The sequence below is a fragment of the Notamacropus eugenii genome, chromosome 7 (genome assembly GCF_028372415.1).
Source record: "Notamacropus eugenii isolate mMacEug1 chromosome 7, mMacEug1.pri_v2, whole genome shotgun sequence".
NCBI lineage: Eukaryota > Metazoa > Chordata > Mammalia > Diprotodontia > Macropodidae > Notamacropus > Notamacropus eugenii.
The window spans coordinates 29,020,997-29,046,289 of record NC_092878.1 but is presented as its reverse complement, the minus strand read 5'-3'; the positions used below and the strand labels follow the sequence as shown (position 1 = coordinate 29,046,289).

Sequence of the window (25,293 nt, the reverse complement as noted above, 5' to 3'; positions counted from 1 at the left end):
AGTTTAGGTGAGAGATAACCAGAGGTGGCACTGGGAACACAATGAAGGGGATGAGTTCAGGTGATACCAAAGAGGTGGTGTGTTAGAGAGAGCTCTAGGCCTGAAGTCAAGAAGTCCTAAGTTCAAATCTGAATTCAGACACTTACAGTGAGCGAGTTATTTAACCTCCCTTTGCCTCAGTTTCCTGAACTGTCAAGCAGAGGTAACAATAGCACCTACCTAACAGAGCTGTTGTGAAGATCAAATCAGATATTTGTAAAGTGCTTAGCAACAGTGTCTGGAAAACAGATATTTGTAAAATACCAGGCAAACATATTTATAAAGTTGTTCAGCAATAGTGCCTAGATGATAGCAGGTGTTTAATAAATGGAATGCTCATTCCCTTCCCTAGAATTGATAGAACTTAGTAACTAATTGGATGTGGTAACTGAAGGAGAGGGAAGATTTAGAGAAGGCACTGAGTGACTGGGTGAACTGGGGAGCTACTGAAGGAAATGAGGAAGTCAGTTTGGAAAGAAAATAATCATTTTGGTCTATCAGTAATTGGACTCCAAGCTCATCAAAGGCCATCTCTAGTAGGTGCCTCCATTTTCTCTCACTCTCTTTCTAACTCCTTTACTATCTGGCTTCTAACCTTATCATTCCACCGAAACTACTCTCTCCAAAGTTACTAATGATCTCTTAGTGGATAAATCCAATGGTTTATCCATGGTTTTCTCAATCCTCATTGTCCTTAACTTCTCTGAATCCTCTGACATTGTTGACCACTCTCTCCTCTTTGACACTGTCTTCTCTTTAGGTTTTTGGGACACCACTCTCTCCAGGTTCTCTTTGAACCTATTGTAACCATAATTACCTCTATTCACAGGGGGGCCTGCTATCACAGGTTCTTTGATCTGCTTTTCTAAAAGGAAGGCAACTTTGGGGAGGTCAACAATCACTTTAACCAAGCACATGTATCATTCACTTAGTTCAGGGGAAAAAGTCAGCACCTTGACCTTCAGAAAAATCAAAATCAACAGACAGTGCTTCCAGCTGTCTGACAGATCAACAGACAGATTCAACTGTCTGACCATACATACATAGTTACTAGATTATTTATACATTTTTCAGAACCAGAGGGTATCACAACCCTTGAGAACCAGTGCCTCATTAACAAAAGGTATGGGCCTTCCTACAAATCTTCCCTAATCAAACTCCCCTTAATGAGTGGGGAAGATCTTCCCATTACGAAGTAAAATTATATTAATAATAAGCAAAAAGGCATTATTAATACACCTATCTCAGTCTCATTTGCTGGATCCTCTTCCAGATCACATTTTCTAACCATAGGTATCCCTCAGGGTTCTCTTCTGGACCTTCCTTTCTTCTCCCTTCATACTACATCACTTAGTGATCTCATCATCTCCCATAGATTTAATTATTATTTCTCTGCTGATAATTCTCAGATCTACCAGTTGTGCTCCAATCTCTATGCTGACCTCTGATCTTGCATCTCCAAGATGCCTTTTAGATATCCAGAATTGGAAGTCCAACAGACATCTTAAACTCAGTATGTCCCAAACAGAACTCATTATCTTTCCCTCTAAACTCTCCCTTACCCCACCTCATCTTCCCTATTACTATAAAGCAGAACACCATCCTACCAGTACTCAGGCTCAAAACCTAGGAGTCACCTTGAACTCATCACTGTTTCTTGCCCCCATATTCAAACAACTGCCAAGACTAGCCAATTTTACCTTTGTCACATTAAATACACTTCCTTCTCTCCTCCAACAGTGCCCCCCCTGCTATGGCAGGGCCACATCACCTCATATCTGTATTACCAATAGCCTGCTGGGGGTCTGCCTGCCTCAAGTCTCTCCCCACTCTGGTCCATCTTCCATTCAAGCACTAAAATAATTTTCCCAAAGCACAGGGAGGGGTATGATCATGTCACTCATACCCCTACTACTCAATAAACCCCAGTGGTTCCCTATCGCCTCCAGCAACAAAGACAAAATGCTCAACTTGGCATTTAAAGTCCTTCCTAACCTAGCCCCTGCCTACCTTTCTTATACCTTACTCCCCAACATGTACTCTTCAATCCAGTGACCCTGGCTTCCTGGCTATTCCACGAACGAGACATTCCATTTCTCAGTTCTGAGCATTTTCTCGGGTTGTCCCCCATGCTGCTTCCTTTTCTGCTCTGACTACTGACCTCCCTGGCTTCCTTTAAGTCCCAACTAAAATCCCACCTTCTACAGGAAATCTTCCCCAATCCCTCTGAACTCCAGTGCCTTCCCTCTGTTAATTATAATCCTGCAAGTATTTTATTTTACATACATTTGTTTACATGCTGTCTCCCCCATTAGACTGTAAGCTACTTGGGCAGGGACTATCTTTTGCCTCTTCATATCCCCAGTGCTTGGCACAGCACCTGGCACATAAAAGGAGTTTAAAAAATGTTTCTCGATTTGACTGATCACGATGAATGGAAAAAGGCCACAAAGTCCCCCAGAAGTAAGTTTTGAGGCTCTTCTCTTTCAATAACCATTCAAGTATCCTCATCCAGAAGTGGGGCGGGGAATTAAGAGGATCCCATAAGGAAATGTCTCAGAGACGGAAGTACCTAAATAAATCCAGCCAGGCTCAGGTGACCCTGTCACCTTGGGAAGACAAACAGAGCCACAAGTGACTGATCGTCCAGTAATTGAGGCAGATGCGTATAATGAGGCAAGGCAAGGCAAGGAAGGCAAATCTCTGTCCTCTCCCCATTCCCACCATTGCCCTTTAGTGATAGTATGACTTTTTCCATCTCCACTAAGTACTATGAAAGGTAGTAGGGCATAATGACATCATCCTGACTACTTACAGTTAAAAAGACTTGGATTTAAGCCATTCCTCTAACGTACAGTAGCTATGAGACCAGTCAATTAAGCCTTTCAGTCCTTGGCTTCCCCTGCGCCCCAGATTAAGTGACTTGCCCAAAGTTCCGTAGCTAATAAATGTCTGGGGCCAAATTGGAATTCAGGGCTTCCTGACTCCAGACCCAACATCCTATCCATTGTATCATCTAGTTGTCTCAGAGGAAAGAGGTACAGAGGAAAGAGATATACCTAGGATCAAATCTTACCTTTGATACTTAACCACCTGTGTGATCCTGGGCAAATCACTTTATCTCCCTAGATTTATGTTTCTTCTTCTATAAAATAAGAGGGTTGAACTTTATGACCTCTGAGGTCCCTCCAAACTCTAGCTAAGTGTCATGTATCTTATGTGAGTAGAAAAAAAGGCAGCAAATGGGAAAGGCATTGGAAAATAGATAACAAAAGTGGCAGCTAGGTTGCGCAGTGGTTAGAGCACTGAATCTTGAGTCAGGAAGACATGAGTTCAAATCCAGCCTCAGATATTTAACAGCTGTATGATTCTAGGCAAGGCAATTGACCTCTTTCTGCCTCAGTTTTCTCATCTGCAAAGTGGGAATAATAGCACCTATCTCCCAGGGTTGTTATGAGGATAAAAATGAGATAATATTTATAAGGTCCTCTGCAAATATAAAAGTGCTATAGAAATGCTAGCTACTAAATGGCAACTAATCAGTTGCATAGCATGTGGGAGAATGAGAAGTATAACGTGCAGAGAGTGAGAAGTGGAGGACAAAGCCATGCTTTCACAACTAGATGACTGAAAGGATGGTGGTACCTTCCTGCAAAAGAGGGACATACAGAAAAAGTCTAGGGAAGTGGGGGGAGATGAATTGTTTGGTTAATCTGAAATGCCTATGGGACATCAAGTTTGAAATGTTCAAGAGAAAGCTACAGAAGCATGACTGTAGTTCAAAAAAGAGACTATATATTGATATATTGGATATGTTGATTTGTAAGTCATCTACATGGAGGTGATAATTAAATCTGATGTGGTTGAAAGTTAAGAGAGAGAAGAGTCCAGGATAGAGCCTCAGGTCCAGTTGGGTGGGGAGGGTATGATATGAATGATGAACCAACAAAGGGGGCTAAGAAGAACCGGTATGACAGGTAAGAGGAGAACCCAGAAAAAGAAATGTCAAGGAAACCTAGAGAGGAGAATGGTTAACTAAGTCACATGCTACAGGGAGAGTGAGAAAAATGAGGACTGAGAAAAGGCCATGAGATATGGCAGTCAAATGACCATTAGTGACTTTGAAGAAGCAAAAGGTTTAAAAATGAGAGGAAAGGAAATAGAGACAACTTTTTCTAGGAGTTTGGTTGTAGAAGGGGGGAGGGATCGAGAGGATGGTAGCAAGGGATTTTTATGGTCTCAATTATAGAGCCCTTTAAACTCTGCAGTTTATTTCACACAGCCTGGTTTGTGGTTTCTGTGATACTTACATGCATAAAATGCTTGCATTTAAGAATTTTGTAACGTTAAATTTATTATATATTTTAAAGCAAAGGCAAGCTATACATAATAAAGATTCATAGCTTCATGTACAATCCTTCGTCTGTTCTCCTATGTATATGGAACTACTCATTTTATTTGGTATTAAATTCCAAATTTAAAAAACACGTTTATTCTAAGAGCAAGTATTCTTTCTTTGGGATTGATAATGCTTACCAGAAAACATATGCATACACACAATAATATATAGCTATATTAATAATACAAACTTTTCTACCCTTGCTAGGATCTCTGTGTATTGGAAGTTCATTCCCCCCACCTCTACAGAATCTGTGTTAGCAACTCTATGCACAATTCTGATGGAAAAAGTCATAAGAACCTCAATAAGGCAACTCTGGTGATCATTTGAGAACAACCTGAGACAATTTTCCTAGGAGTATCCAGGCAAGAGGCTTCAGAACTACCAAGTAAGATGCATGTTTATAACATTAGCTACTATCCCCTATAATTATGTAACTTTAATTACTTATTGCATTCTCCCCTGAAACTAGCCAGAAGGTCTTCCCCTGTTTTCCTAATTTTAACTTTACAGATAAGTGTCCATCTGGGTCCAAATGGTCCACAGCACCTAGAATCATAGACAAATCAGTCCCATTAAAGTTCTTGGCAAACGCTGACTAAAATGGGAAATATTCTAGTTCTATGTTCTCATGGCCTTGAACCGATTACTGCTCTCACACAAAAGTGGAAACAAAATGCCTGAAAAGAAGGAAGCATCTCAAACAAGTGTCAGAGATGAGACTTTCCTCAGCTGTCTAGAGGCAGCTGTGGCACATGGGTACAGCCTGGACCTAGGGTCAGGAAGACCAAGGTTCAAATTCAGCCTTGGATGCGTATTAGCTGTGTGACCCTGGGCAAGTCACTTAAGCTCTGTTTGCCTCAGGTTCCTCAATGCTAAAATGAGGATAACAATAGAACCCACCTCCTAGGGTTGCAATATTGAAATAATATTTGTAAAATGCTTAACATAGTGCTTTACAAATAGAAGGTGCTTAAGAAATGTTTTGTTCTTCTTTCCTTCCTAACTGTTGTTGCCATCTGTCCTTCACTCTTGAAGAGGACCCATGACATGAAGAGGGTGATGTCTTGACTTGCACATGAGCCGGATTTAAGTGAGGCAGAGCTACACAAAGTCCTCAGGTTCTCTCTCTCCTCCAAAGTCATCAAAGTCCAGCACAAGACAAAAGACACTAAGACCGGCCACGGGATGTCATTAATTATATATAAATAGGAAAAGTCTGAGAAGCAACTTTTGAGGAAGCAACCATACCATAGGAACACAGATCTGGAGGACTCCAACAAGCCTCTCCCAATCTTCTAATAAATCTTTTCTGCACGCGTGATTTTGAATATTGCCTTTCTCCTTTTCCTCTTGATAATGAAGACACTGGGTCACCTATAGTGGTTCATTTAGAGAGGCATATGCTATTAGATGTAAGAACTGAAATGATCAGCTCCCTCTACTCTCAGAACTCCTCCAACTCACAGAGAGAGCCCTCATGCCAACTGCTGTAGGCAGGGGCCATAATTCTCTGGATAGCTAGGCAGCAGGGAAGGAATCAATAGTATTTACAAAGCACTCCCTTAGTAGCCTCAGTTACCTTACCCATAAAAAAAAAAAAAAACAGGATTAAAAACATTTGCATGAGCTGCTTCACCGGATTATTGCAAAGAAAGCTTGAGAATCAAATACTACATAACTATGGGTAATTCCTACTCATAATTATGCTGCATGCTGCCCGAGACAATTTCATCCTGTTTCTTCCATAACTGTCCTCCACTGAAGAGTTGGAGAGACTAAGAAAATCAAAAAGTGTAGGGACAATCTGTTGGAGAAGGCATGAGGAAATGGGATCAAGGGTACAACGTAGAGGGTCTTGGTTGGAAGCATCACCTCTTCATCGGAGACTGGAGGAAAGAAAGAAAGAATTTCTACTTCTCGTTTTCCTCACTGGTTCCTATAGGTCTTCTCTAAATTGCATCTAATATGTCCTATTCATGGGGTCACAATACTCCCTTATATTCCCATTCCATGATTTGTCCAGCCATCCTCCAGGCAAGTGCATCTACTCTGTTTCTAGGTCTTTGCTACCACAAAGTCTGCTGCTATGAATATTTTGGTATTTATGGGATCTATAATTCTGTCACTGACCTCACTGGGGTATTTTCCTCCTAGTGGGTTGATGTCCTTCTGTGGTTTGCAGAGTTCAACGCTAGAGAGAATATTCCAGTGATGGTCTCTAAAGGAGGAAGGGAAGGGAGAGACCAAGGCAGGCATGCACATGCGCACGTGCGCGCGCGCACACACACACACACACACACACACACACACACACACACACACACACACACACACACTATTCTCTGAGTTTAGGATGTGGCACATTCAGTGAATGTTCAAGGTACTGTATAAGCTAATACAAAGTTAAAACAGCAACCAGCATAAACACTTTGTCAATATCATTTCAGCTTTGGATGAGGTGGTGTGGAGGAGGAAAACTCCCTCCCACAGATTTTTATCTAGAACAGCTACAAATTATGTAGGTGCTGTGTTTTTGCCAAAAGACTGACTGTCTTTTCAATAAAAAAAGCCCCTAGAGAATAGTACTGACCAGCTTACACAAAGGGCCAGGCAGGTTTTTGTTCCGGGATACGGTCTGTGTTGACTCAGTCTGCCCTTGTTTTGAGCTGCTGCTTAACAGTCCTATGGGCGTAGAACTGGGGCTAGTCCTTCTCATGGAAAGTTTTACAAACATATAATCACCCTAACACAATGAACTTGAGCAGAAGGCTCCCTCTCCAACAGATGCCCCTGACTGGGAGGAAGGGAGGGAGGTTGGTTTTCCAAGTACCAAGTGCTGGGCTAAGAGGGAAGTACAACCAGATACAAAAGAGAGATTTTTCCAGTCAAGCCCAGTATATATATACATATATGTGTGTGTGTATGTGTGTGTGTGTGTATATATATGTATGTATGTATATGCTTTGTCTCAGGGACCCAAGTAATGCCTATTGCACAGTTTTCCCTTTCTCTTCAATTAAAGGAGTCATATAGGTAAACATAGTCCCAAAGTCTGAAATGAACTGGTCCAGATCTTTAATTAAGTAGGTAGTTACACAGACACCCTAAAACTAAAGAGCTTGAAATTTCCTACTGTTCTTAGGGAGTTGTAAAGTTAACTGTGTGATGCTGGGGCTACCTGTACATCAGAGGATATGGGATGAAATCTAAGACATCCATCTTCTCCTTCTGGCTTCAGGATAAGAGCCCCAGCAATCATTCAAGTCAGAAACATCACCTATGTCATGAAAATGCTTTTCTCCACTGAAAAGGAGCTGCCTTGTGACCCCATCTAATTTATTGTGATTTATAATTATATATTTATAATTGTAATTTATTATGATTCAGCCCTACTTTACCCCTAATTCTTCTGCAGTCCCCAGTTCTAATCCAGTGGGATTTGAGGGAAAGTACTACCAAGATCTACATTCTGGGATCCCAGCTTCCATTCCACCTTCAGCATGGAGAGGCAATGTTTCCAACACAAAGGACAACTGGGAGATTTTCCTTAGGGGAAAAGCACATTCAAATTCTGCCCCTCTTAAAGCATCAGGACTTTAGGGACAAAATCCAGACCGTATTCCCACAGAATAAGAGCAGGGGTGGAGTCTACTTGACATCGGACAAAGAGGTTACAGCTCTATTACAATCAGGCAATCCCTGACATACACCCCCCACTCCCAGGGGGTTGATGGGGGTTCCTTTCCTTCCTAGGTTCTTGCCTTAACTCCCTTTACTCATTAAAAGTAATACGGATTCTCTAGTTGAATGAAGGGAAGTTTCTGACTGTTAATTGAATCAGCTGAAATAAACCTCAAGAGACCTTGGTTTTATCTCTCAGAACAGATTTCCTGCCTAGATCCTATTTGATCTTTCCATTAAATATCAAATTAGGGACAATCCTGTTTATAAATTTCCCCTCCCCATGGCCTCAGAAGCCACTATTAGATTCTCTATTTTTTTCCTCCAGTCTTTTCCCCTGAGTTTCCCAGTTGGCATGTACACAGTAATTCCACTTATACATGAGGCAACCCTCAGAGCAGCATCCTTTCTCTGTGGGTCTAGAGGCCTTCTATCTGTCTTCCTTGTTTCTGTTAAAGCCAGGGAACTTTAAAGTGGTCTTGGCTATGTTAATCAGTGTGCTCTTCCTTCTCATTCCCAAATGAACTTAAAGGTAGCCTCATAGGGCTGAACTACAGTTCCATCACCCCAGAGGCAACCTCTCCCCAGCTTCACTCCCCCCACCAAGATGGCAGCCACCAACAAACTCAAATAACCTCACACCTTATTCACATGTGGGACCACTACACAAGCTTGAACGTTCCTGGACTTCCCAAAAGGTCAGAAAAGAGACCTTTGGTGAGGAAAAAAGTACATTCACCCTTATACAGTTATCCCTTCCACACTATGGGATCAGGGGTGGAATTTAGTGACAGTATCCCCACAATCTAGAAAATTTGTCTAAAATTTTTTGGCCCTCTCTTCATACAGAGAAAAAGTCTGAATTATTATGGTATTAAGGTAAAATACGTTGATAATATATAATACTATATATATGTATGCATATTTTATGCATTTCCAAGTTTCTAAACTTTTTCTGTGTCTGCAACTTCCACAAAACTCCCCAAAAATTCTCATTTAATTTCTTATGCCAACCAGTGATATATCAAAACCACAATGGGGAAAATCTGGATGTAGAAGGGATAACTATGCACGAGCAGCCTCCCAAGTACATCACACCTCTGCAGACAAAGGATGGCTATAAGCAGAAAGCTTGTTATAAAAGAAAGGGAACAGACAGACTTTAACCTCTAAATTGGTCTAGAGACTGCTAATCTATTTTACCACCTACAAGGCAAAACAGTGGAGGAAAGACAAGAGGATCACAACAAAGAGAGGGAGGGGAAAAAGCCCTGAGAACTGAATCTGAATCCTAACTCTGACGCTCACTGTATGAGGATGAGCCTTGGATAGTGACTTAACATGTCTGGGACTTGGTCTCCTCATCTACAAAGTGAAGGATTTGGTGTAGATGACCTCTAAGGTTCGTACTAGCGCTAGAAGAAGGGAGGAAGCAAGGATGTCAAGAAGGGAGGGGCTTATTACTATACACCAAGCACTATGCTAACCAGAGTTTCCCAAACTTATTTGGCTTAGTGCCCCCTTTAAAAAAATTTATCAGGAACCCCTGGAAATCTACTTTCTTTAACCCTTCAACATTTTTTAAAATTTGCATCAATTCAAAAAAATATATTAAATATATTTTTAAATGATGCATCTTAAACTTAATAATTTATTGTAAATTTGTAGGTTTTTTCCTGCATTGAAATAAGTCATTACATGCACATATTCCAACCAATGCATGCTGGACTTCTGGACAATATGAGACCCTGGCCTGCCAACGCTTGCTTGTTAAGACCTGTGCCTTTTGTGTGTTTATTTAGAAAATGATGTAATCACTAAGACTTTAACTCTGTTAAGTCACAGATGAAATGTATGATTTTTCAAAATTTTCTTCTCTTCTTTCTTTATGCTTTCCACCACCCTCTTATTTTTATTCAGTGCCCCCTAATTGCAAACAATGCTACTACCGCTCCCCCGCCACCATCAGTCCAGCATTCCCCAAGGAGTGATACTGTCCACTTTGGGAACCTCTGGTTCTAGCAAAGAGTTGCAAGTACAAACAAAAAGAAAACTCCCTGCCCTCAACAAGCTTACTTTCTAAGGAGGAAAAACTACACACAAAAGGGAACTGAAAAGAGGAAGGGGGTAGGGATGTGGGGTGAAGCACTGGTGCATTGCTTTGAAGTCCAGAGGAAGTCTGGAACTGGGTCCAGAGGAGAATGAAGCCAGGTCCTCCTTAGCCACTCCACAAAATAGAGGCTTCTAGAAGAACTCAGCAACAGGAGAAAGTGGAGTGGACGCTGTAGAAGGATATTCTAGGAGGGCCACAGCTAAACTGGGCTACGATGCCCCCAGATGCTGAGGGAAATTCCAGGATGTGCGAGTCACATATGAACATAACCCCAAGATCTTCAGGGTCCAGAGACATCCATACCATTTTCAAAAGTTCATATAATATCTATAATTCTTAATCATACCTAAAAATCCTCAAGAAAGATTTAACAATTTCACTTAAAGATAGACAGGTTCATAGAATAGTATAATATTTAAAATTATTATTATAACAATATGTACAACAGATCACACACACACATATTGTCCTATGCATCATGCCTCTATAAATGCTACCTAAAATTATATTAATATTCTTGCTTCCCCATCACATGATTTAGTTTATGTTGTTTGCCAATCAGTAAAACTGAGATCTTTTTTAGAAAAACTGTTGCCTTCCCATCCCTCTTACATAAAGTCTATTTTTTAATATATAATTTATTTTCAGTTTACAACATTCACTGGTACAAGATTTGGAATTTTCTCCCCATCTCTCAAACCCCAGGACAGCATGCACCCCATCCATTCTCTCCCCCAATCTGTCCTCCCTTCTATCATCCCCATTCTCCTACCCCTTCCCCCTCTATTTTCCTGTAGGGCAAGATAGATTTTTCTACCCCAGTGCCTGTGCATCTTGTTTCCCAGTTGCATACAAGAACAATTTTTAACATTCATTTTTCAAACTTTGAGTTCCACATTCTCTCCCTTCCTCCCTCCCCACACACCCTCATTGAGAAAGCAAGCAATTCAATGTAGGTGATACATATGTAGCCATGCAAAACACTTCCATAACAGTCATGTTGTGAAAGATTAATCACATTTCCCTCTATCCTATCCTGCTCTTCATTCATTCTATTCTCTTCCTTGACCTGTCCCCCCACAATAGTGTTTGCTTCTGATTACCCTTTCACTCAATCTGCTGGCCCTTCTATTGTCCTCCCTCTCCTATCCCCTTCCTCCCTGCCTTCCAGCAATAATATTTAAATATTTAATTAAATATTTCCATAACCAATTGAGTGTGTGTTATTCCTTCCTTAAGTCAAATCTGAGGAGAATAAGGCTCACTTATTCCCTTTGATGATCTCCCCCCTCTTCCCCTTTATTGTAAAAGTTCTTTCTTGCCTCTTTTATTTGAGATGATTTGCTACATTATACCTCTCCCTTTCTCTCTCTCCCAGTACATTCCTCTCAATAGTTAATTTTATTTTTCAGGTATTCTTCCTTCATATTCAGCTCACCCTGTGCCCTCTGTCTATACATATGTACATACATATTAAATATGCATATATATATACATACATATATATGTATGTATGTATGTGTGTATGTATGTATGTATGTATTCCCTCTGACTACCCTAATACTGAGAAAGGTCTCATGAGTTACAAATATCATCTTTCCATGTAGGAATGTAAACAGTTCAACTTTAATGAGTCCCTTATGGTTTCTCTTTCTGTTTTACCTTTACATGTTTCACTTGATTCTTGTATTTGAAAGTCAAATTTTCTATTCAGCTGTGGTCTTTTCAACAAGAATGCTTGGAAGTCCTCTATTTCATTGAAATTCCATTTTTTTCCCTGAAGTATTATTACACTCAGTTTTGCTGGGGAGGTGATTCTTGGTTTTAATCCTAGCTCCTTTTAACTCTAGAATATCAAATTCCAAGTCCTTCGATCCCATAGTGTAGAAACTGCTAGATTCTGTATATTCCTGACTGTATTTCCACAATACTTGAATTGTTTCTTTCTGGTTGCTTGTAATATTTTCTCCTTGATCTAGGAACTCTGGAATTTGGCTACAATATTCCTAGGAGTTTTCTCTGTGGGAAAAGTGATCAGTGAATTTCAGGAGGTGATTGGTGAATTCTTTCCATTCCTATTTTGCCCTCTGTTTTTAGAATATCAGGGCAGCTTTCCTTGATAATTTCATGAAAGATGATATCTAGTCTCTTCTTTTGGTCATGGTTTTCAGGTAGTCCCATAATTTTTAAATTGTCTCTCCTAGATCTACTATCCAGGTCAGTTGTTTTTCCATTAAGATATTTCACATTGTCTTCTGTTTTTTCATGCTTTTGGTTTTGTTTTATAATTTCTTGATTTCTCAAAAAGTCATTGCTTCCATTTGCTCCATTCTAATTTTTAAAGTATTATTTTCTTCAATGGGCTTTTGGACCTCCTTTTCCATTTGGGCAATTCTGTTTTTTAAGGCATTCTTCTACTCACTAGTTTTTTGGACTTCCTTTTCCACTTAGGTTAGTCTATTTTTAAAGGTGTTATTTTCTTCAGCATTTTGGGGGAGTCTCCTTTAGCAAGCTGTTGACTCATTTTTCATGATTTTCTTGCATCCCTCTCATTTCTGTTCCCAATTTTTCCTCTACTTCTCTTACTTGATTTTCAAAATCCTGAGACCATTTCATATTTTTTTTTGGAGGCTCTGGATGTAGAAGCCTTGACCTTGCTGTCTTGCTCCAGTTATATGCTTTGATCTTCCTCATTCAAAAGGATGGAAGAAAATACCTTGTCACCAAGAAAGTAACCTTGTCTAGTCTTATTTTTTCCCTCTTTCTGGACATTTTCCCAGCCACTTCCTTGACTTTTGAGCTCTTTGTTAGGTAAAGAGTGTACTACACCAGATTTCAGAGGTTTTGTGCAGCTGTTTTCAGAGATATCTCTAGGGACCTGTAAGTTCTTCATTCCTCCAAAGTGGTATAATCAAGGGAGAAGTGTTTACTCCTCTCCTGCCCTGCCTTCTGGTCTATGAGCAACCACAAGCACTCTTTTCTGTGGTGGAACCCCAAGTAGGATTCCCTCTCCATAGCCACCACCAGCTCCACCACACCAGCACTCCTCCTCACCCCAGAACCACCACTCAGGACTGTGACCCAGATCAACCACTCTATTCCCCCACTATCTGTAGAGGTTTCTCACTGACCTTTGAAGCTGTCTTTGGCCTTTGTGGGTTGAGAAGTCTGGAAACCACAGCAGCTACCAGCAATTCAGTGCCATGAAGCCTGCTCCAGTCCCATCTGTGCAGGCACAGCATGGGACACACTTCACTCTGAGCCCAGTGCAACAGACCCTTTCTGTTAGTCTTCCAGATTGTCTTGCGATAGAAATCTGTTTCACTCTGTCATTTTGTGGATTCTGCTGTTCTAGAATTTGTTTAGAGTCACTTTTTACAAGTATTTTGAGGAGCTTGGGGGGGCAAGTTCAAGCAGGTCCCTGCTTCAACTCTGCCATCTTGACTCCACTCCTCCCCCCACATAAAGTCTTAGCACAATGTGAGGAACATAGTTTAGTCAGTTATTTTGGATATGTTTGGCAGGGTTTTTTTTTTTCTAGTCATGCCCAATTCTTTATGACCCCATTTAGGGTTTTCTTGGCAGAAATAATGGAATGGCTTGCCATTTCCTTCTCCAGTTCATTTTACAGATGAGGAAACTGAGACAAATAGGGTTAAATGAATTACCCAGCATCACACAGCTATCTGAGGCCAGATTTGAACTCAGGAAGATGAGTCTTCCTGACTCCAGGCCCAGCTCTCTATCCACTGCATCACCTATTTACCTGGCTTTTATTCAACTACAAAAACCCATTATTTTATCCACTTGGCCAACAGTCTGTAAAACATTAAATATAAAATAATGATAAGTGGACAGTGATTTGTCCCAGGATCATTTCTATCTAAACACCATTGAAAAAAGATGAGAAGAACGAGATTCTATGAACAACAACTTCAAGGCAGTCACAGAAAGATGAACGCTTCCTTGTTAAAAAGAAGCAAGATAATCAACAGAAGTCACAGAGAAGATGATGAATTTAAATTTCAAACACAGAGAAATACTTCTGGAATAAAACAGATGTCTGAACTTCACAAAACAATATGAAAGGCTGACAACAGGTATATGCTACTGGATGTATTGGAGCAGCTAGGGGACACAGTGAATAGAGTGCCTGGAATCAGGAAGACTCATCTTCATGAGTTCAAATTCAGCCTCAGACACTTCCGAGCTGTGTGACCCTGGGCAAGTAAACTAACTCTGTTTGTTTCTGTTTCCTCATCTGTAAAATGAGCTGGGGAAGGAAATGGCAAGCCACTTCAGTGTCTCTGCTGAGAAAACACCAAACACAAAGAGTCAGACACGACTGAAATGACTGAAGTAGCCAAACAACAGCTGAATGCGCTGAATATAACCTAACATGGCTTACCAACTCTGGGTGAAATCTAGGAAATGGTTAAGATTCAAGCGTGAGCTCCAAACAGCCTCCATGGGTTCCATTTATAGGAATTCAAGCAACTATATGTTGACAGAGGACTAACGGCGGAGTCATGAAGATATATTTACAGAAACAAGAAAGGTTTATGGTAGCAATTCAAGACCAGGTCATTGCCACTTGAAATTGTACAAAGATGATCCTTAAGGAGTCTAGATTTATTCATCAATGCCAGTTACAGAAGGAAACAGAAACCGTGCAGCTTATCACTTACAGGTTTGCTAAAATTTAGGACCCACGGGATGACTAGCACACACGCAACCTGGAAGCTGGAATGATGACTCAGAATCTCATCTTTCATAAGACACAATACAACAGATCCCAATACAACAAACACAGAGCCCAAGATTCCCTTTAAGAATTAAGAAAAAAAAGAGTCATAATAAAAAATGCTATCCTCATGCAGAGAATGAACTATGGAATCTAAATGCAGATTGGAGCACACTATTTCCTATTTTTTGTTTTTCTTTCTCATGGTTTTTCCCTTTTGTTTTTCTGATTCTTCTTTCCCAACATGACTAATGTGGAAATACGTCCAATATGACTGTACATGTATGGCATGGGGAAGTGGAGGGGGGCAGAAATTTAGAACTTAAAATCTTATAAGAGTAAATGTTGAAAACTAAAAATAAATTAATTAATTTTTTAAGAAATTCTTTGGAAACAAAGAATTTTCACTGACAAAACTGTAGCCATAATCTCCTGGAAACAACGTTGATCAGAAACAAAAACAAAACAAAACAAAAGACACTACCCTTGAGAACAATGTTTTTAGTGATGTCACTGTACTCAAATATTCAGAATCTCCAACCTTGGAATGAAAAACTTAAAAAATATAGTGACTCACAGAAGCCGGACTGTAGAGTAAAAGGGAAAGAAGTGAAAGCATTGATTATAGATAGCTTTCTCAAGAAGTTAAGCCACAAAAGAGAGAAGAGACAAGATCTAATAGCTAGTGGGGATAGATGGGGCAAGTGAAGGCTTCAGAGGATGAAACGCAGGCATGTTTTCTAACTGTCTATCTACTTATCTATCTGTCTGCCTTCCTTTCTTTCTTATCAGTCTACTTACCAACCTACCACTATTCGATTTGATGCTATCCTATTGTATTCAACATGCAAGGAAATACAAAGCGCATTAAAATTTCCTTCTCGGTCCAGCTTAATGGCCATTTGCAGAATCTGTCCGACCTATCCATATATTTAGGGATGAACTCTGTAGATTTCCCATACTACTGTATGTGTGTTTCAACAGTGACCAAGATGAAGTATATAGCATCCCTAATCATCCAGCCTGCTACTCAAGTCTTTCCAAAGTAGATTTTCTGTGGTTCGCAAGAGCTAAGATTACGTTCCAATATTTTTATTCAGTTACAAAAAGCAGTCATTTTATACACTTGTGCAATAGGCCACAGAATACTGAATCACAGCAGGAAACTGATTTGTCCCAGGACCATTTCTATCAATTAAACAATAAAAATAATAGCCAGTATTTATATATCACTTTAAGCTTTCCAAAATGCTTTACATGTTATCACACTGAGTCTTCATAACAACCCTGGGAGCCTGGATTTACTAAAAAATAATTAAGGTGCCATTATTATCCCTATTTTACAGATGAAGAAACTGAAGGTGAGAGATGAAGTGACTTGCCCATGGTCATACAGCTACTAGGATCTCAGGTAGCACTGGAATCTGAATGGTCCTGACTCTAAGTATAATATTCTATCTATCTGTCGTGCCTCCTACCTCCCTGAACAATACAAGAAGAAATGAGTTATTATAATAGTATGTATTATATTATATTATAACATAACAATAGCTGACATTCATAAATCATGTTAAGGCTTATAAAGCTGTTTACAAACATAACCTACTTTGATCCTTAAACCAACCCTACAGAGTAGTTTTTATAAGTGTTAACCTCATTTTACGGATGAGAAAACTAGAGTCTGAAAAAGGTAAGGTGACTTGCCCAGGATCACATATAGTATGTGTGGGGAGAAGGGATTTGTCCATTGTGCTATATATCTGGGACATGTAGAGTATGAGGGGCTGGCAAGATGTTCAAGTGGAAATGTCCAGGAGGCACAGGCTTCTAGAAATATGGGACTGTAGATCGAGGAAGACATGATACTTAAAAATAGTCTCAGAAGCCAATGGAGGAGAGAGTATCCAAAAAGAGGGGGTGGTAAATCACATCTGCAGCAGCTGAAAAAGTCATCAGATCCAGCAATGAAGAAATCATTGGCAGTGTTTAGGAAGGCAGTTTTCAGAGTGGTGGAGTAAGATTCCAGATTGCAAGGGGTTGAATGAAGAGGAGGGTCGGAAAGTGGAGGCCACAAACTAGACCACTCTTTGTAATTTCGTAGTGAAAGGGAGGGGTGATTAGATCAGGTCAAAGCTTGAGAGGAGATCAGGGTAAAGGCAAAGGTTTTGTGTTGTTATTTTTCAAAAGAAGGGTGAGACCTAATCATGTTTGTATACAGTGAAGAAAAAGCTAACCTAGAGGAAATTAATGAATATAGAGAAATGGAGAAGAGCTGATGAACAAACCATTTGCGGAGATCCCACCACCAGAGCACCAGACCAGGGAGCTGACCATATGAGATGCAGAAGCCTTACCCTTAAAAACCCCAGCCCAGAGACACATGTGACCGGATCCTGCCAGACCAGCACGCGCGCTGTCATCATTCTTGCAATGGTACCCTAAAGACCCCCTGGGTCCTTTGCAACACCCCAGAGACTGAATTCTCCTATGTCTGTGGTTTCCAACAATTAAAATGGGATGTCTCTGAGAACAGAGACAAATATAATGCTAGGTAGCAAAGTGGATAGAGCACTGGACTTAGAATCAGGGAGACTCCTCTTCATGAGTTCAAATCTGACCTCAGACACATAATAGTTGTGTGATCCTGGGTAAGTCACTTAAACCTGTTTTTCTCAGTTTTCTCATCTGTAAAATGAGCTGGGGAAGGAAATGGCAAATCATTCCAGTATCTTTGCCAAGAAAACCCCAAAAGGGGGCACAAGGAGTCGAACATGACTGAAAAATGACCAAACAAGTGATTATATTACATATAACTTTATTATTTTTTATACAACTTAATTATTACTATGCTTTAAAAAAACAACAAATATGAGAAATTCAGAGAAACTCTGGCATCTTTGTATTAAGTGTTGCAAAGTAAAGAATTAAGGAACCAAGAGAGTTATGTATACAATGACTCCACCAACATACTCTGTAACAACACTGAAGTGCAGGAGGTCTCTGTCTCCATCCTGAAGAATTGATAATGAAATGTATCAACCTACTCTGGGTAGAAAGGTAGAGGACCATGGATGAGATAGATATACATTGTCAGAAGTAGTCGCTGTGTGTTTTCCTTAATGTTTTTCTTTGAAACAAGGAAGGGTTCAGTACAGGGAGGTTTAAAGGGAAATGACTAAAAAAGTGGGCAGTGCAATAGAGACCATTCCCAAAGGAAAGGGGAGAGGATTCAATTCGATACACATTTATTCAGCTCTCACTATGGGCAAGGCATTGTGCCAGGCAAAGGGAATACCGGGATAGAAACCAAATAATCCTTCCCTTAAAGAATTTATATTCTAATTAAGGCTGTACATCATATACAAAGATAAAAGGCATAGTGCTTGACACATGGCAAGCATTTAATAAAGGGGGAGGGGATGAAGAAGGAAGGGGAGAGGGTCAGAACACTGTACATCTATCTGTCCCTATTTCTTCCTCCACTTCCACCTCTATTCCATGATGTGAGAGATCATGTCTTATTTGGTCTCTGTCTCATCCCCCAGCAAGTGTGCTGCACTAATAAGTTTGTTTAATTTAATAAGATATTTAATAAGTTTGTTGATGCTGGTGATGAGCCCAAATTGATATTCAACAAATAAATATACGTGCAAGATACTGTGCTAAGCACTATAAGTGGGCACAAAGGTAGAAAGCATGTTACAAGTTGAAGGAACGCTGGCTCTAGGGTCCAAAGACTTGAGTTCAAATTCTGCCCCTAAAACCTACCTGTATGATAGATCACAGGATCTTAGAGCATGAAAGGGACTTAGAGGCTATCATAAGCCTACCCCTTCACTTTACAGATAAAGAAACTGAGGCTGAGAGAGGTTAAATGACTTGCTCAGGAATACACAACTATTTAGGGTCTGAGGTAGGATGTTAATTCAAGTTGCCTCTGTCACTTGTGGCAAATCACTTGACCTCCCTTGACCTCCATGGTCCTTTGGAATCATAATTGATCATTGATCAACAAACATTTATTAAATACCAAGTACTCTGCTATGCACTGGAGATAGCAAAAACCAAAGCAAGACAGTGCCTGTCCTCAGGGAGCTTAGCTTCTATCAGGTGAAACAACATAAGAATGGATCTGCATATCTCTATCACACTCTCTCACATGGTCCGTTTCGTAGTCAAGCACACACACGTAGTTTGACAGAGGTAAAATTTGTGGCTACCAAGGAGAGTTGCCCACAATGGTACTAGATATGTGATTTTGGCAGTGACATGCTGATAAATATTTAACAACCGGCTCCCCAAGGGGATAAAAAATGTATGCTCAATGTCTTAAATTTAATCTTTATTATTAAATTCTTAAATTTCTTAAATCTAGACAATCACCAACACAATGAGTTATTATTTATACCATTTACTGATTTCTGAGGTGTAAATGCTCACACTTAAAATTTAATAATCAGCTCTCATGAGTCAGTACAGGCTGGCTACAGCACACCACTGGATTTGGGCATTATTCACCAGTTATTCTAAGAAACTACTCTAGGCCTAGAAAATAACATAGCTCCTAAATCTCAGAGTACTTCAATGACCTACGTATCACAATGAGCCCATCCACTCAGATCTGCCTTTAGCAGGTTCTTGGAGATGCCCTGAGAGATATCACTTATTAAGCACCTACTGTGTGCGAAGCACTGTTCTTAGAGCCAGAAATGAAACAATTCTTGCCTTCAAGAATTCTACATAGGGAAAACAACATGTACAAGACATCACCTACTCTAACACGTATTCATATGGACTTTGCCCCAGCTGGAGAATTAAACTAATAACAGCCACGTTCCTAAACCTTGCTTCTTTCCTAGGCCAAGGATCCTCTTTTCATCATCTCAATGGATCACTTTGTGAACCCTTCCCTCATCATTACTGCCACATCTGCTGAAATGTTATCAGTACATTAGGGGCAGCTAGGTGGTGCAGTGGATAGAGCACCAGTGCAGGAGTCAGGAGGACCTAAGTTCAAATCTCACCTCAGACACTTGACACTCACTAGCTGTGTGACCTTGGGCAAGTCACTTAACCCCCATTGCCTCATCCTGGGTTGTCTCCAGTCATCCTGAGGAATATCTGGTCACTGGATTCAGAGGGCTCTGGAGGAGAAGTGAGGCTGGTGACCTGCACAGCCCTCACTCACTCAAAAACAAAGTCAAGTGCAAGTCATGTCATCATTTCTCTGATGGCATGGTCTTCTTTGGCAACGAAGGACAAACACACACATCAATACATTATCATAGAAAGAATCTCAACATTCCCCAATAAACAATAATCAAAGGATGAGAAATGAGGATAAGAGAAGGAAAATAGGAGAACTGATACTCACCACATCCTGGGATGCATACTGGGGGTCCTCTGGGTTGACTGACCAGTAGCAGTAATCAAAACCAAATGCCACAACCTTCTCCCTTGAGCCTCCAGGGCCATCTGGCCGGCTATCCACCTATAGGCAATACAAGGACATAGTGGGCAGTCATCACCATCAAAGTTCCTGCTACTAGTCAATGTGACCCCTTGCTATGGTCAAGGGGCCCTGAACTGGCCTTCAACTATGTTTATGACATATGCCAACAGAACTGATCCCCCACCCCATATGTCAAATGCAGCTACTTATGTGCACCACCCCCAACCCACCCCCCATGACAATCTGCCCACTTTCTTTCCAGGAAAAGAAAGAGTTGGAAGGACTCCCATCCTGAACACTTACAAACCCAATATTTTCCCCCAATAATATGGGCTGCAGATTTCTGAGAGTGACTTAGCTGTCCTGCTACTGGGGATTCCTCACTATGCAAAAACTTCATCATGCTTTTTTGAATGTTCCAAAGGGGAGTTTTCCAACCCGAGGGAATTAAAAGCTGAGATTAGACGCAAGAGTCAGAACCAATTCAACCACCCAGAAGGTAAACTAGAACCTGCGCTTTTGGAGTCCAGAACTCACTCAGCCCTCCAAACCTGCCCTAGTCCAGACTCAGTCTCCTAGGAGAGGGGAAGGACTGAACTGGCCTCCAACAGGAACTGGAGAGTGAGATTTCATACATAGCAGAATCATTAATCAGTAAGGATTTATTAAGCACCTACTGCATATCAGGTATTGGTACTAAAAAAAACCACAATGACAAAAATTAAATATCTACGTGGTACAGAGTATATAGAACATGGGACTTAGAAGCAGGAAGACATGAATTTGAATCCTACCTCCAACGTTTAATAGCTGTGTGTGGGTTAGATTGGACGGTCTCTATCTAAGGTGTCTTCCAATCCTAAATCTCTGATCCTATTATAGTCATTGCCCTCAAGTAACTTAGGTCGAGGCTCTAGGCAAACAGCTTGTCTGGCACCAGGCACTATGTACTTACAAGCAATTAGACATCAATTATGAATAATGGGGTCTAGAGGAACAGAATCTGTCTGGCCTCAGACAAGCACCCAGCCAGGGAGGTGGTGAAGGGGATAAGGTTCTGATCTTGGCCAAGATTCATCCTTAGGAACTAAAATACGAGCTCTCTGAACAAAACAGCTGAAGTAATTAGGCAACCCGAGCTATAAACAAAGACACAGCAGGGAATAAATGGTGACTCTGTCCCAGGGAGCTCCCCTGGAGAGAGTCTGGCAAGCTCACAGGCCATTTATCTCCTAACAGAGAAGGCCAGGCCAATAGGAAATAGATCCCATCACAGGCTTCACTAGGGAGCTAATGTGTCTGTAGGGCTCCTAAGCAGGTACTGATGGCAATCAGCTTCCTTGGCCTCCAGGGACACAGAGTACCAGCCAGGGGATGGACACCCAGGATGCCCAGTCACAAGATCAATTTCAAATATTGCCCATCTGGCTTTCTTGGACTCCTCCCCTTCCCACCCCTTACCAGCCTCTCTTATCCTCCCTCTTCTTCCCACCCCTGAATAATCTGAGGGAAAAAGGCTGCGGAAGGGGAGAAAGGAAACCAGCCAAAGGGAGAGGAAGGAAGTATCCTAGTGCTTGTCCCTACTGTGATTCAAAGCCCGGGAGGAGGATGTGCCAAGACTCAGGCTAATAACTTTCTTTTGGGCCCTGAAGTCCCCCATACTAATGCTCTCAAATGAGGAGATAACAATTCAGATATCCCATCCCTTCCCCAAGACCATCCACACAAATGGATTGTAAGATCATGACACGGGGACCAAGACAATTACTAAGCTGAAATCTTGATCCTGGTCAAAGGATTAATGCAGGAACTAGTCCCTTGGGAGTGAAGTAGAGGGGGGGAAGTGGGATGTCTTCATGTTTCTCTTCTGGAGAGCTGCAGTCCACATTTTCAAAACAGTTGCCTATTTTGAGGCACTCATGCCAGTCTGTCCTTCCTGTTTCATTTTTATATTTGCTGTATTGTTGGCTCAAGGTCTTCCCCAATATACCAAGCTACTGGACCAACTCCAACCCTCCCAGACATCCCCAGAACACACACTCCCCCAGCTCAAAAGATCCTGAAACAACACAAATTTTAACCATGATGAGAAAAAAAGAACTAGAAAAACATCCTAAGCTTACCTTTAAATTCTTTATTCTGGCCACTTTGTCATCAATTTCTATAATGATTCTTCCCCCGTTTGCAATCTCTCTGGAAATAAGATAACAAAATGACATGAGGCCAAAGTGTTAGTGATTTTTCTCAAGGGTACGGAAGCCGGACAAGCCCCTGGATGTTCCTCTCCAAGTCTCCAAGGTTAGCTGGACATGAGTGATTTGCTGAGAGGCTATGACCACCAGACCACCCACTAGAATGGATTACCACCAGACTCTTACCAGTCACAAGATTGTTGCATCAAAACCAGGAGAAAAGGAATGGCATGGAAACACAGGATGATCATAGACTGAATGCTAGAGGAAGTCTCTGGAGCCATCTAGTCCAACCCTCTCATTTTACAGGTGAGGAAATAGAGGCCAAAGCAGTAAAGTGACCCGCCCAAAGTCATACTGGTAGTAAACAGAACCTGAACCTGGATCGTTAGACTACATTATATCATGTGGCCTCCCTCCTGGCTAGCTAACAGGCTATCACAGTAATTCACAGTTATCTAAGGCCATAGTCACTGCTGGTAGTAAAAAGGTTACCTCCCCAACAGGACATACTTTCCAAATCCACCTCCTTGTGCCTACTCAAACCAGAGATAAAACCAAGATACTCAGAATCTGTCCTGCTTTTTTAGGATCTTGGCCGGATAACACTGAGTTTAATCCTAACATGCCAGTACTAGACCTGCTCCCAAAATTGGCCTCGAGGTGACTATATTCAACTGACCCAAGCACACAGTGGCTACCCATGTGAATTTTGGTTTTGCTGTTGTCAGTGAGTCATTTTAGTCATGTCTGACTCTTCATGCCCCCCTTTGAGGTTTCCTTGGCAAAGATACTAGAGTAATTTGCCATTCCTTCTCCAGCTCATTTTACAGATGAGGAAACTGAGGCAAACAGGGTGAAGTGACTTGCTGGGGTCACATAGCAAGTAAGTATCTGATGCTGAATTTGAACTCAGGTCTTCCTGATTGCAGGTGCAGTACTCTATCCGCTGCCCAAGTGAAGCTTGGTTTGGTAGAATCTACAATGACAAAGTGCCAGGCCCAGAGTCAGGAAGACTCATTTTCCTGAGTTCAAATCTGGCCTCAGACACTTACGAGCTGCATGACTCTGGGCAAGCCACTTAAACCTGTTTGCCTCAGTTTCCCCATCTGTAAAATGAACTGGCAACCCACTCCACTATCTTTGCCAAGAAAACCCCAAATGGGGTCATGAAGAATCACACAATTGAAATGACGAAGCAACAACAACAGAATCCAAAGACTAGACTCGTCTTTTGGTCACATGTACACTTGGAACTAGAGTGAAAGTGGAGAAAGTCTAATATTTTAAACACCTACTCCTCACTTGCATGATTTTCTCCCTTGGTAAAGATGGCAACTGGCCCATTCCACCTCTTCCTCTGCAGTTCTCATCCATATCTTCCCACAGACCCAGGCAAACAACTACCCAATGCACTGAAGGCCTTTCTCTTGGGTCCTTTTTATGTTTCATGGATACTAATGAAACACGCAGGATGTCCAGGTATTATTACCCTCTTTCCATATAAGCAACATATTTCCTTTTCTAAAAATACACTTCCTAGATAATATCCTTACAATATACTTTTTGTGTACAGGTCATCTTAGGAAACATGTTACCACAGCCTTCTTCCACCCACTGTGAGCCATTTCACTGCCCTTTGGGGTCACCTACAACTTTGAGTCTTCAGACATCCTCATGGTCTAAAATAATCAAACACAAAGTATTAGTGGGAAAATATCTGTGTTCAAAAAAAAAAAAAGACAGGGGTGTGTGTGTGTGTGTGTGTGTGTGTGTGTGTGTGTGTGTGTGTGTGTGTATGTCCAATATCCCCAGTCAAAGTGCCATGCACTTGGTAGGACAGTACATAGGACCCTAAGCCGGGAGTCAGAAAGACCTAAGCTCAATTCTGGTCTCAGGTACTTATTGGCTATGTGACCCTGAGCAAGTCACATGACCTGTCTGCCTCATTTTCCTCATCTGTAAAATGAGGGAAATAATAGCCCCTACCTCCTAGGATTATTGGAAGGATCAAATGAGATAATATTTGTAAACTACTTAGCAGAGGACCTGGCATGTAGTAGGTGCTTAATAAATGCTTGTTTTCCTTCCTTCCATGCAAATTATACCAGACCTGGAGCCCAAGGCTATTGGACTAGACTAGAGAAAGTAGGCTGTGAAGAAGTTACAAGTTTTACTGCAAATCAAAACATAACTCTGGATCTAGTGGTGTCTACCTTCAAGCTTTTACTGTCTGACCCCAAAGAAGCTGGGGAAAATAAAAGGAAATTTTTTGCCACATGGTAGATTTTAACCTGTTTGTGTAAGGCTAGAATTAAGGCTTGGGGTATAACTCTTCCTACTTCTGAGTAATGACATTTGCAAGTCCCCTAGAGTTTCCCCATTTATCTCACACTAAGAGTTTCCTCATGACCACAGGGTAATCATTTTCCTGATCAGAACCTGAAACTCCTTTAGCATTCATTGCAGTGGCTGATATGCAAGCATAACTTCTCAGCTTTAAGAAAAAATAAAAGTCTATTAACTAAACAAACCTGAGAACTACTCCCTCTGGGAATCATGCCACCAGACACATCCCAGCCTCTCTAAAACTAAGCAGCAAAGGCAACATTAATCATAGATGTGCATAAAATTGAAAGACTACAGGAGGGCAATAAACATGCCACCCTG

The 25,293-nt window shown here is 41.1% G+C and overlaps 1 protein-coding gene across 2 annotated transcripts in view; it reads right to left on the bottom strand.

Moving 5' to 3' along the window:
- Positions 1–25,293, bottom strand: part of STARD9 (StAR related lipid transfer domain containing 9) — a 161,546-nt gene that overhangs the window by 120,736 nt on the left and 15,517 nt on the right. For both annotated transcript variants that reach the window (XM_072623573.1, XM_072623574.1), the window contains exons 2-3: positions 22,555–22,624; positions 20,354–20,470 (exon numbers count right to left, since the gene is read on the bottom strand). In XM_072623573.1, coding sequence (XP_072479674.1) covers positions 20,354–20,470; positions 22,555–22,624 — 187 coding nt within the window. The remainder of the gene's footprint in view (positions 1–20,353; positions 20,471–22,554; positions 22,625–25,293) is intronic.